We start from the raw sequence: 12,881 nt of genomic DNA on the forward strand, positions 1-12,881 counted from the left end.
TTACAGCATGCCTTTAGGCCCAGGACTCATTTCTTAACATAAAAATATATCTTAATTATTTCTTAGCATATGGTGATTGGTAGAAGTTAGGGAAATCATAAAACCATTCCAATTTCAAATTGTTCTTTGAAAAAATGTCAGTGAGTGAAAGTCAAACCATGCAATTTTCCTCTTAGACTTTAGGTTGCCTGAGTTAATTCTTAGGATCTCTAAGTGAGGAGTGGAAGACAAGGGGAACAAAAATATTAGGCTCTATTTTTTCCTTATCAAATACAGTAACAATACAAAATTTATAGAAATAACATGAAATTTCTCTGTATAAGCATCAATACTAATAGTTTGAGAAATGAAGATATTCATCTCTTCTAAAGATTTCCCCAGATGGAGACAGAACTGTTTTAAGAAATAAATGGCATAAGTACAAATACATAATGAAGATTCTGAGTTTTTTGGTATAGTAGCCTAAATACTGCTCACTTTCTAATACAGAGTGAGCCTAATGAGACACTAAATGGCTGTCAGTATTCTTAGAGGCTCTTTAGGATAAGTGTCATTCAAAAGTCCTGTTCTTCATCTTCTACAGTGTTGACAGATGTGCATTGCATTCCATCAAATTTCTGTTTGCAAAACCCAGCTGCTCTCTCCAACAGCCCCTGCTTGCCAAAAAATAATGTATCACTTCTTAAGAAATTATCCCCAGGAAAATTATTTCCAAGAGAAAACTCAAAAAGTTTCATACAATAATCAGTTTTTAAACACTATTAAACAATGACATCCCTAAGACTCAGGATGGCAGAATGTTTCAGGGATTGTTACAAGATATCTAATGGGTTTGCCAACACTTTTCTAAGGAGAAACTCAGAGAGATTCATTTCAAAAGAGCTTCTTCTGAGAGATAACAAAGAGTCCACAGTATTAAAAGCTTCTTAACTTTTTTTCTCATGTTTTATCATCAAATCGCTGCTTTTATTTTTTTACATCTGCTATTCAAACTGTGGTCTGTACATGAGAGTTAGTATACAAAATATTTGAAACAGAGTGTGCATAGATAAGATTAAAAAACATCAATGTTGCCAGGCAATGGTGGCTCAGTCCTGTAATCAATCCTAGCTACTCAGGAGGCTGAGATCTGAAGACTGTAGTTCGAAGCCAGCCAGGGCAGCAAAGGCCATGACACTCTTATCTCCAATAAACTACTCAGAAAAATCCAGAAGTGGCACTGTGGACCAAATGGTAGAGTGATAGAACGAAGCTCTGAGACAGTGCCCAGGCCATGAACTCAAGCCCCAGGACTGGAGGGGAAAAAAATTTAAATTTCCTGCAGAGTAATACACAGCACTGTTAGTGATTCCTGGACCACAAGATGAATGGCACGACCTCACAGTCATTCTTGTCCCAAACAACACAGACACACAATCAACAAGTAGGCATTTGTTTTGTACGTGTGTGTGTGTGTGTGTGTGTGTGTGTGTGTGTGTGTGTGTGTGTGTGTGTGTGTGTGTTTAAATAGCATCTCAAGCTTAGAAATAAAAAAAAAAATAATCTCAGCTTCTGAGTGATGGAGCAGATACACTTTTTCCCATTCCTCTTCTAAGTACAAATAAAACTTGGGGACATTATATAATTTAAAATTCAAAGCTAGGACATGAATATAGTGAATACAGTCCTTTCTGTCTTTTGTACTATTTTGTGTTTTGCCTCATAAATCTCAGACTATATGCTGGGAGAGCTGGTAAACCCAGAAATGCCAACAGTTAAAGAAATTTCCAGACCCACTAGGTGAGTCTATCAATCTACCAAGCAATTAGAAAAGAATTATTAACAACTATCAAGGAACATTCTGGGAAGTGAAATTAAGAATTTGCTGCTACTATTGATTGCTATTGAAAAGGAAAGAAAGGAAGGCGGGGCTCAGAGGTTAACACCTGAAATTCTAGTTACTCAATAGGCTGATAAAGAAAATCACAGTTTAAAGCCAAAGCCAGCCTGAGCAGAAAAGTCCATTTCTAGTTAACTAACAAAATGCCTGCATTAGAGGCATGGCTCATGTGGTAGAGGACCAGCAGTGAGCAAACAAGCCTAGAGAGCTCAAAAACTTTTGAGTTTAAGCCTCAGTGGCAGAAAATAAGAAAAGGAAACAATTAGACGCAAATCTATTAAAACACGTTCCAACATATGTTGAACAATCAATGTTTATAGAAGAAATCAAAATAGATCTAAGTACAATGTAAGGACATATCAATGGACTATAAGAACATATAGCAATTCTGTCCCAATTAATATAAAGTTTAATACAATCCCTATCAAAATAAGCTAGGTTTTTCATGAATGAAGGCAAGATAATTTCAAGCTATGTGTTAATAGGTTAAAACAGACTTCAAAAAGAATAACGTGAGAATAATCAATCTCCATCACTTCAAAACTCATGATTCAGCTGCAGTAATTGAGACTGTGTGGTAACGGCAGAAGGACAGACACACTGATCTGTGGAAAATAACTCAAAACAGAACCATACAAATAAAACTCAGCTGATTTTTCCAAACATGTAAAGACAATTCAATGGTGGAATACCATGATTAAATCCTCACTGGACACCAAATTTTGTTGTTGTTGTTGCTGTTGGTCATGGGGCTTGAGCTCTGGGCCTGGGCAATGTCAATGAGCTCTTCAGCTCAAGGCAAGCACTCTACCACTTAAGCCACAGCACCACTTCCAGTTTTCTGGTGGTTAATTGGAGATAAGAGTCTCACAGACTTTCCTGCCTAGGCTGGCTTTGAACTGCGATCCTCAAATCTCAGCCTCCTGAGTAGTTAGGATGGGACACCAAATGTGCTGGTACTTTTTTCATGGGCTTCCTGCCTTCAGTGAGAAATAAATCTCAATTGTTGATATGCCACCTAGACTGGGGTAAGCTGTTAGACACATCCTGCAAAGAGGAAGACATAGGAATCAAATGTTTCCTATATTAGGTCCATAGGCATGTGTTATTTAATATGTACCGATTCTTTTTACCTAACATAATAGCAATACTATATTCATTTAAAAGTAAAACCAGAGCTATTATTGCAACATCACAAATATATAGTAAATGGTGACTTACTATTATCATGTGTTAGAATTTGCATGGATTTGATTGTGACTACGAAGCATGTATTTAGCTCTTTTTCTTTTATGTAGTAGATATGGTGCTAGATTGTATGATATAAAAATATTTTTCAAACACATTATTTTTTCCTTTTACTATTATATTTGGTGATACTGCATTAATAGCTCTGGCTTTACTTTTAAATGAATACACTGGAACAACAAACCACATATACTGATGTGAAAAGAATCCATAATAAAATCAGAAATGCAAGGTCATTGAAACTGAATGTAATAATTTATTGTTACAGAAATGTTGTAAGCTTATAATGTATACAAAAAAGGACAAAAATAATGCAAGAAAACTATTTCTGAGTAGTAGGAACATAACTTTTAATCCTAATTCTTCTATTTCTGTACTGCTGAATGTTTTTACGTATTTTAATGACTTCTGCAATTTTGGGGGGGTGGCTTAAAAATAAATCTTTGTGGTATTTTCCTGGCAAATGACTCAATTTATAAGAACATACTTATCTTCAGTATTTCAAGAATTTATTCTACGAACTAATTCAGAATTCTATTATTATATAGTGTAAATCTGTTTTATGCATGCATTTTAATACACTTTTTAACAGCATCACAAACTCTAATCTAAACTACCATGTGTTCAAATAAAACAATGAATTCCTACAAATAAAAACAATAATGATGCCCTCTAAAGGCAAAGATTACCTAAGGTACCAGGGGTAAAGGTTCACAATCAGACTTAAATGGGAAATAGAAGTAACTTCCAGGCTGAGCAAGACCAAATCAACCGAATGAAACGCATCTAAGCATTTCAAACAGTTCTTGAATCCCAGAAGCACTGACAAATGAAAATCACACAATCAGCTTTGAACTTTGTTCCTTTAACAGGTAAAAAACCTAAATGCTCTTAGCAGGAAGACTTCTAGTATTCCACTGTCTCTCCAGCTCAGTATCCTGCTCTTGGCTAGCAAAGACCTTCACATGATACATTCAGGATCAGCTGATGATTATGTGTTTAGGTCATGCTGAGAATTTTTCAAAAAACTCTCTCTGAAAAGTATAACAGAATATACTACCACCTTGGTGTCCAGAAGTACAGAACAGATAGCATCAAACAATGATTCTCTCTCAAGAGAAAGTACTCCTCCCTGCCCCCCCCCCCCCACCGCCCTGCAATGTCACCAGTCCCAAAAGAAAGAGCCATATACATAGTAGAATAGAAATGTCTAACCATGGGCATTCCCCAAAGCTGTCACATGTGATGCCCAAAGGGACCCCTCTCCAAAATTTACTTTATGCTGCAGCTGTTTTGAAATTTGAAGACAGGTTTCCACATTCTTACTTTGTACAAATCACGTGTCTGCTTTTGGTGCATCTACATACAAGGATATAACAAAATGGAAACAGATAATGGTCAAGGTTAGGTTCTAGCCTCAGCTTTACCACTCATGATTTCCTGGCGGAGGCAAGCTTCTTTTCCCTGGGCTTGCTTCATTTTCCCCCTACCCCCTACCTCTACTGTGCAAACTTGGGCACCTTAGCAATCTCCCCTACTATAATATACTCCTAGCAATAAGGGTAACCCAAAACGGTAGTAATCTCAGAGTATGGTTCACAAATACTTTTGAGAAAAACTATCATAACTGGAAATTCTGCCACACAACACTGAGCCCACAGGGATACCTGGGGGCGGGAGAGTCCATCTGAGTGCAAGGCAGTATTGCCAGGCCTGTTTCAGCTAGAACAGAATATGTATTCTCAGTGGGAAAACTGTTGCTCCCGTCACTTATATCCATTGATGTTTGCTAAATATGTAAGTAATTTTTTATAGAACTTTTATTTCTCCAGCTCTCCAACAAATTATATGATGCTTAAAACAAATGGCACATTGCCAAAGACTAGTGCTTTGTTAAGTCTGTCAAAAGTGAAGTATGATTGTCTGGGGTTTTGTTGTTTTTTAACACCTACGAAGAAAGTGACCAAAAGCATCTACATTACCTTGTTAACTTTCACACCTTCTTTTGGAGTTTGTTTAGTTGCTAGATTATACCCGATCATCTGTTTAGCCAGCTGTCCCACAACTTTAGGGCTAAGAGGGAGGAGAAAAAGAAAAAAAGAAAACAAGATGAAAATCCAATAATTTTAGAACACAGTCCATCCATACATGCAAAATGCACAGGGCTCACCTCCACTCACAGAAATTATGGGACTTCCCTCTCACAGACAACAGAGCTAGTGTTTTAACAGAGGCTTACTAACATTAAATACAAATGTGCGAAGAACAAATGAACTAATGAATGAATGATGCTCCTAATCTCTGCTATCTTCTCCAAGTAAGTTACAGTCACAGAAAAGAGACAATGCTGACATGCATATAGATTTAGGTTAAGTTGAATAGGACCTTGACAGTGGATGATCTGACAAATACTAAACAATGAGAGGAATCACAGAGGACAAGGATCAATGTAAACAATGAAGAAGCATGCCACAAGATCAGGGGGGAAAAACCAAGAGCTCAGAACTAAGAGAGAACACTGAAAAAACATGGCATGGACTATTCAATTATAAATGCCACTGATCATGAGGAACCACTGTGGGTCTTAAATGGGGGAAGTGAGGGAGAAAGAGTGGCATTACAACAGTGGCTTTCCACTTGGAAGTGGTATTGCCCCCAACATTTATAATGAATCACTGTCTAGGAAAGAAGTACATAGCTTTTACCAATTCAGGAAGAAAAACTTTCACAGGCTAGCAGATAAAAACCTGGGATACTTCTGAAGCCTTTTACCCACACTTTGTTCCTTCTACTTGCTTTCACCTGCTCCCACCCCTATCCCACCATCCCTCTCAGTGTGCTTTCAATATAATTGCTTAGTCCAAAACCAACCAAGTAAAAACCTCCAGACTTACTCTTTAGTTAAATGAACACCTCCTTTCAAACCACTACTGAAGACACCTTTTCCTCGTCCTCCAGCTAAGATTTGTGCTTTTAAAACAATTTCTTTGGCATCTGAAAAAGAAAAATTCAGTTTGTAGTTGATTTTAAATTCATTTTCTTTTTATAGCAGCAAGGAAACAATAATGACATTCCAAGTGACTAGTAAAAGCACTCAAGTCAAATTTGAAAGATAAGGCAATAAAGACCTTCCAAAAACATTACTGTGCCTCCACAAACCTTGTTTACCAAGAATACACAAATGCATCCCACCAGTTCAATCAGCTAATAGTAGAACATCCCAGGAGAAAGCAAGAAAGCAAGGTATTTGTTCTCTTGCTCCAGAGTGTGTTAGAGGTGTTAAATAAACCCAGGTTAGCAGTACTAATTCTACTGGGTAATGACACTCTCATGAAACAGAGGCACCAATCTGCCAGTCAAAGGAGCTAACTACCTGTCAGCTCTCCAAGTGTCAAAGGGAAGACTGTATTAGATGGGAGAATTAAATATTGGCAAGATGAAAAAAAAAAATCCCAGAGTCAGGGGGAAGGCAAGTGGTTGTAGACTATTTGTCTCTTAGCACACTAAGAGAAAGAGGGAATTGTCTATTTTTGACCTTTTGGACTATAGTAACAACACAAAAGTTTTCTTTTATGGCCTGACAAGCAAGTTGGTTGTCCACTAGACCAGTGATAAATGGAGCCTTCGCAAAACAGAGAGATCCCTCCCTTCCATTAAAAACAAAAATAATCATAAAGTCTCCAAATCAAACATGTTTCATAAGCAAACAGCAGACATCTAAAGGCCACAGCTAGGATCCTGCTCAGGAGCCATCTTTATTTAAAATCAGAAAACCAAATCAGACCATATTCCACAAGACTGCTATGGTTTTCTAGTCAAGATACCAGATTCAGAATCTGCAAATCCAGTTCCATCCTCAACTAAGTGTATGTTAAATGGAAAATTAATAACTGAGACTCAGTTTACTGAGTGAAAAAGATGAAAGTTGTTTTAAGAATTAAAGAAGATAGATAATGCATGAGAACGCTTAACCTCAGAGCCTGAGAACTCAGCTGACTGGAGTTACTGCCTTCATAAGTTAGTTAACTTCCTATCTTTAGTATATTATAGAGAATAAAACGGTTAATTTCTGAGATAGCTTAAAAAAAACATCTGTTGGCATCTTGCCATGTAAGCTGCTCCAGCTACTACTGTCATTGTCATTATTACTCATAGGTAAGCAGGCAAAGGTTTGAACTGAAAGAACAACAGCTTTTATCATAAAGGTAATGGGTACTGACAAAAAGATTTTACACTTTCAAGTCGTGAAAATGTCATGACAACTAATACTGTTCCAGCATAAAGGCTCATTCACTGTCTTAGACTTCCTTCTTTTTGTATGTGTGTTTACTCAAAATGCCAGGGTTCACCTTCTACTTGGGAGCAAAAACAATTCCCTGTCAGAATAATGATGTTCTCAATCCTTTTACCTAGAGCTTCAGCTCTAGATACAAACTATTACACCACCAGTCAAATTTGATAGTGTCCAACAAGTTGAGCAGAAGACATGGTGACTGCAGGAAATTCCAGAAAATAAAACTAGCAAAATGAATTTACTGCACATTTGGGGTACTGCATATACAAGCAAGGGTCAAAGAATTAGAGACCTGGGTTAAAAACTCTGATTCTAGGGCTGGGATTGGAGTTCAATGATGGCTAGGACTCATAGAGGTCTGGGTTCCATCTCCAGCACCAGAAAACAAACAAAATTTTCTCCCAAATCTATCTATCATTTTCTTTGAACAGAAAAGGAAGTTGAGATTCAGAAGGGATAAGTATCTGTGTCTATAAATAGATCATATTAAAGGAATCTATAGTGTTATGGTAACATGAAGAATAAATGATACACAGTAGCTAATGTGCTTATCTCAATGAGTGGCACATTTCAAAAAACAAATATGATAGCTACCATCATTACAATGATTTTTAGCAATTACCAAAAAACTGGTGTGAAGCAAGACATTCCCTATTCATCTTTGAAGATACCAAGTAGAAAAAGTACTTTTTGCTGTCTACTTAAATGTTTAATTATGATCATTTTAAATTCCTAAAAGGCTAACCAGCACTGCATTGCCATTATCATTTTTCATGCCCTTGTCATCCACAAGAGAGATGCTTCCTCTCCAAGCTTTTGAGCAGCACAAGAGGAAAGCTAGACAGCACACCTAATTGGCCACTGCTAATTGGCACTACACAGGCTGATTACATCAGCTTTTGTCACAGACTTCCAAGACACAGAAACAGCACACTTTCAATACAATGTTGTCAGTAACACGACCCATCTAACCTCATGTTCAAGAGTAATTCCTCAGGTCCAAGTGGTAAAACAGGCAACCACTAAGGAAACTGAACCACAAATGAGGGCAAGCAGGATCAAACCCTGGAGCTGGTGCATTCTAGGCAAGTACCCTACCACAAATTCACACACTAGACAGCATCGCAGACCCAACAGAAACCTTGGCATATATTCTGTAACTCAAACCTCAGTCAAATATTAAGCTCACTAAATAAACTGCAAATACTGCACAAAATTAACAATCCAAAAGAAAGCAAGTTTTTCTCCTCTTGAAGTAAACTCTTGTGAAGTTTAATTCAGTAGTTATTTACTACAAGTACTGAAAATCAAGGAAAGTGGCCCAACCCTAGTCTTCAGTAACCAGTATCTTCATTCGAATTGATCCCATTGAATATCCCTCCTTACATTTGAGCATCCAATTTCTCAAAAATCCAAACAAATTCTTTTTATTACCAATTACAAATAATCCTCAAATACGCAGTTTGATTATTTTCTAAATGAATAAGATGATGTAACTATTCTAACAACCTTGGCAGGAGGTGCAGGTAGTGGGGGATACTCTATTTTCTCAAGAAACTGGTTGTTCCTATTCATTAGTAACCGTACAATTGGACTAGTAGCTAGTGTAACTCCAAAGTCCATTTCTTAACACCTTTTATGTGCAATAGCTTAAATCTGCAATTGCTTCTCTATAATTGGCTCATTTCCTGTTAAGTTTCTGACAATGAATAGTGTGTACTCATGGTCAGACTGTTATTTTGCCAGGAAAGTTTATTCTAATATATATATTATATATATATGTATATATATATATATATATATATATGGAGAAATAGTGCATTTGATAAATGCAAAATGTATGTAAGAATCAAGTAAAAACCTAGAATTTTGAAACACTTGTATCTCAAGCATGAACTTGAAAGCTTTTCAATATTTAAAGACTTTTCTATGAGACTGATGTGACACAATAATGTGATCTTTAAAATAATTGTATAGTAAAATATATGAACATTCAGAAGATCTATGTAATTCCAAAAAGCAATGTACAATTTACAATATCTCTTCAAAGTTTATGATAAACAATAAACTTTAATCTAATTGAAGACTCAATAATCTATCACCTTAAGATATTTAGAAAACCTACACAAAATCTCATCCCAAGGTCTTGTTTTATTCTACTTGATACATTAAAATAATGCATTATGCAAATGTTTTCCTCCCCTTCTTTGCCACAAGTGTTATTTTAATTGTAATACAGTTTTACACCAATTTTTTAGTCTCCTAAGTCTCATACTGGATGAAAAAATATTCCTGGGGACTAGGAAGGTAGCTCAGTGGTAGAGTGCTTGCCTCACATACTTGAGTCCCTGGGTTCGATTTCTCAGAACTACATAAACAGAAAAAGCCAGAAGTGGCGCTGTGGCTCAAGTGGTAGAATGCTTGCCTTGAGCTGAAGAGCTGAGGGACAGCACCCAGGGCAAGAGTTCAAGCCCCACGACTGACAAAAAAAAAAAAATCTTGGATTGTTAAATCTAAGGAAAAAATTATTAAATTAGGAAATCTTTGTGAAAGTGGTGATTTGGTATTTTCTGAAACTTTTTTATGAAAAAAATAATGTTCATTGCACACTGCTCAGAACCACAACAGAGAAGAAAGTAAATGGCCAAAAATACAGAATACCAATGTTATTTTCAGCTATCTTTTAAAAATAGTTTACTGATAAATCAAGTATTGCACAACGAATAGATTTGTATCCAGTACTGCTCTCTTTGTAATATAACCTTCCCAAACAGCACTGTAGACACAGTACTGCAATGAGATGATGGCTACATCTTCTATTATGTCATATGTACATGACACTGCAACAAGATGACTGCTACTATTCTACTCCAAGTCATGTGTACATGGCTGTGCAGTAAGATTAACTGCATTATCCATTCCCAGTTATATGTACAAAAATGCTATAAGATAATCTGTATCATCCATTCTAAGTCATGTGAACATGATATTGATATGACATGAACAGCATCATATACTCCAAGTCATGTGTACATGGATACTATGACAAGATAAACCACATAATCTATTCTGAGTCATGTGTAGATGGTATACAGTGAAATGAAATGCATCTTCTGGTCTTTTTTATGAATTATTTTTATTGTGAAAATACTGTACAGAGGGGTTACAATTACATAGGCAAGATAATGAGTACATTTCTTATCAAGCATTGTTGCCTCCTCCTTTGTTTCCCCTTCCCATCCCATCCTCTCTCCACCCCTCCCCCACCCAACCCTCCTCCCCCCCCACCACCAAAGTTGTAAAGTTCGTTTTCAACGTAACGACTTATACGTCTCATTGTTGCAATGGGTCCGCCTGTATCCCTATTTAAATAATTTTTTCCCCTTTCCCTCCACAAATTATAACAACATCAAATACAGTGAAAGCAGGGGTTATACTATGGGGGAGGGACATACAAAGCAACAAAGAAATAATCTTATAAATGTGTTAGAAACAATCGCATGAAAGAAAAAAAACATTTGAATACACATCTTAGGTTCATTTCCCTAACATCACCTTATCTGACCTTTTCTGCTTGACTCAGACATATACTAGTTATTGCAAATAAGGGAAACCATGGGACCTATCTTTCTTTGGGCCTGATTTACTTCACTTAATATAATTTTTTCCAAGTCTTTCCATTTCCTAACAAATGGGGCAATGGCATTCTTTCTGATGGAGGCATAGAATTCCATTGTGTATAGATACCACATTTTCTTGATCCATTCATCTACTGAGGGGCATCTGGGTTGGTTCCATTTCTTAGCTATGGTAAATAAGGCTGCAATAAACATAGTTGTGCTGGTAGCTTTAGTATGGTCTTGTTTGTGATCATTTGGGTAAATGCCCAAAAGTGGGATTGCTGGGTCATAGGAAAGTTCTATGTGGAGTCTTTTGAGGAACCTCCATACTACTTTCCAAAGTGGTTGAACAAGTTTACACTCCCACCAACAATGCAGTAAGATTCCCTTCTGTCCACATCCCCTCCAGCATCTGTTGTTATTAGAGTTCTTGATTATAGCCATTCTAACTGGGGTGAGGTGGTAACTCAATGTTGTTTCGATTTACATTTCTTTTATGGCTAGAGAGGTTGAGCGTTTCTTCATGTGTCTACTGGCCATCCTTCTTTCCTCTTCAGAGAAGTTTCTCTTTAAGTCTTCTGTTCTGATTCAGATGTTCACAGTACTACAGTGAGACGAAATACATTACCTTGTTGAGGAAAGTATAATTTCTATGGCTCATTGACTGAAGCAAGATTGGAATATCCAGTTTCAGCACAACTGCACTGTGTAATTTCTAGCATGGTGATCACCTTTCATCAGGTTTGACAGAATCCTAATTAAGACTATTAAAATATATCTTACTATTTCAGATTTATCTGTTATTAGAAGGTAGGGAGAAGGGAAGGTGGAAGAGAAAGAGTTGAAACATATTATGGAAAGAAAAACTTCATGAAGAACATAAAATTATAGGCCAAAGTGCCAATTTTACAAAAGAAATGTTAACTTCCTTGTTTTCTGCTGACTGCAAATAGTAAACTTAAAAATGGAGAATTACGGGGCTGGGAAGGTAGTTCAGTAGTAGAGTGCTTGCCTTGTATTCATGAAGCCCTGGGTTCAACTCCTCAGCACCACATAAGCAGAAAAGGCCAGAAGTCGTGCTGTGGCTCAAGTAGCAGAGTGTTAACCTTGAGATGAAGAGCTGAGGGACAGTGCCCAGGCCCAGAGTTCAGGCCCCATGACTAACCAAAAAAAAAGGAGAATTACCAATCTTCTATCATTACCGTAACATCTTCCATGGGCTGATACATATTTCCTCAGACTATCACTGGGTTGCTAGAGATAAGGTGATGCTGTAATAACTCTTCACATATGTACAATGGCAGCTTTGAGATAGAAATAATCATCCCAACTTTCAAGATGCATAGCACAGTCTCAAATTCAGAACAAAGAATTTCAAGCACACAGGATATTAGAATAAACTATTTCACCAATGACAAAATAGCTTGATTAAATGAGACTGGAGATGCTTGACTTCCCACCAAACTATTACTCATTACAGACTTAAGTTCCACTTACCTAAAATAGCAGTTTTCAAATATATGTAAGAGATAGAAACCGGATTATCTCTAAGGAAGGGAAATCTTTTTATTTTTTTGCTGCCATTGAATATATAGTTACTACTAGTAAATATTAATTTTACAAAGTTATAGGTTTCACTGTGACATTTAATACATACATGCAAATTACTGGGATCATATTCATCTCCATATTAACCCTCCTCTTCCCTAATACATGAAAGAAAACATGTGGCACTTTTCTTTCTGGGTATTTTGCTTAATGTAATGATCTCTATTTCCATCTCTTTTCCTGAGACAAATATTATTTCACTCATTCTTATGACAAACTAATACTCCATTGT

The 12,881-nt window shown here is 36.7% G+C and overlaps 1 protein-coding gene across 1 annotated transcript in view; it reads right to left on the reverse strand.

Moving 5' to 3' along the window:
* Suclg2 (succinate-CoA ligase GDP-forming subunit beta) overlaps nucleotides 1–12,881 on the reverse strand; it is a 247,512-nt gene that overhangs the window by 126,667 nt on the left and 107,964 nt on the right. Inside the window, exons 3-4 of the mRNA XM_042679846.1 lie at nucleotides 6,022–6,121; nucleotides 5,110–5,200 (exon numbers count right to left, since the gene is read on the reverse strand). Of these exons, the coding sequence (XP_042535780.1) occupies nucleotides 5,110–5,200; nucleotides 6,022–6,121 (191 nt within the window). The remainder of the gene's footprint in view (nucleotides 1–5,109; nucleotides 5,201–6,021; nucleotides 6,122–12,881) is intronic.

Source organism: Dipodomys spectabilis, unplaced genomic scaffold, assembly GCF_019054845.1.
Source record: "Dipodomys spectabilis isolate Male_0828 unplaced genomic scaffold, ASM1905484v1 ptg000054l, whole genome shotgun sequence".
In the NCBI taxonomy this organism is placed as follows: Eukaryota; Metazoa; Chordata; class Mammalia; order Rodentia; family Heteromyidae; genus Dipodomys; species Dipodomys spectabilis.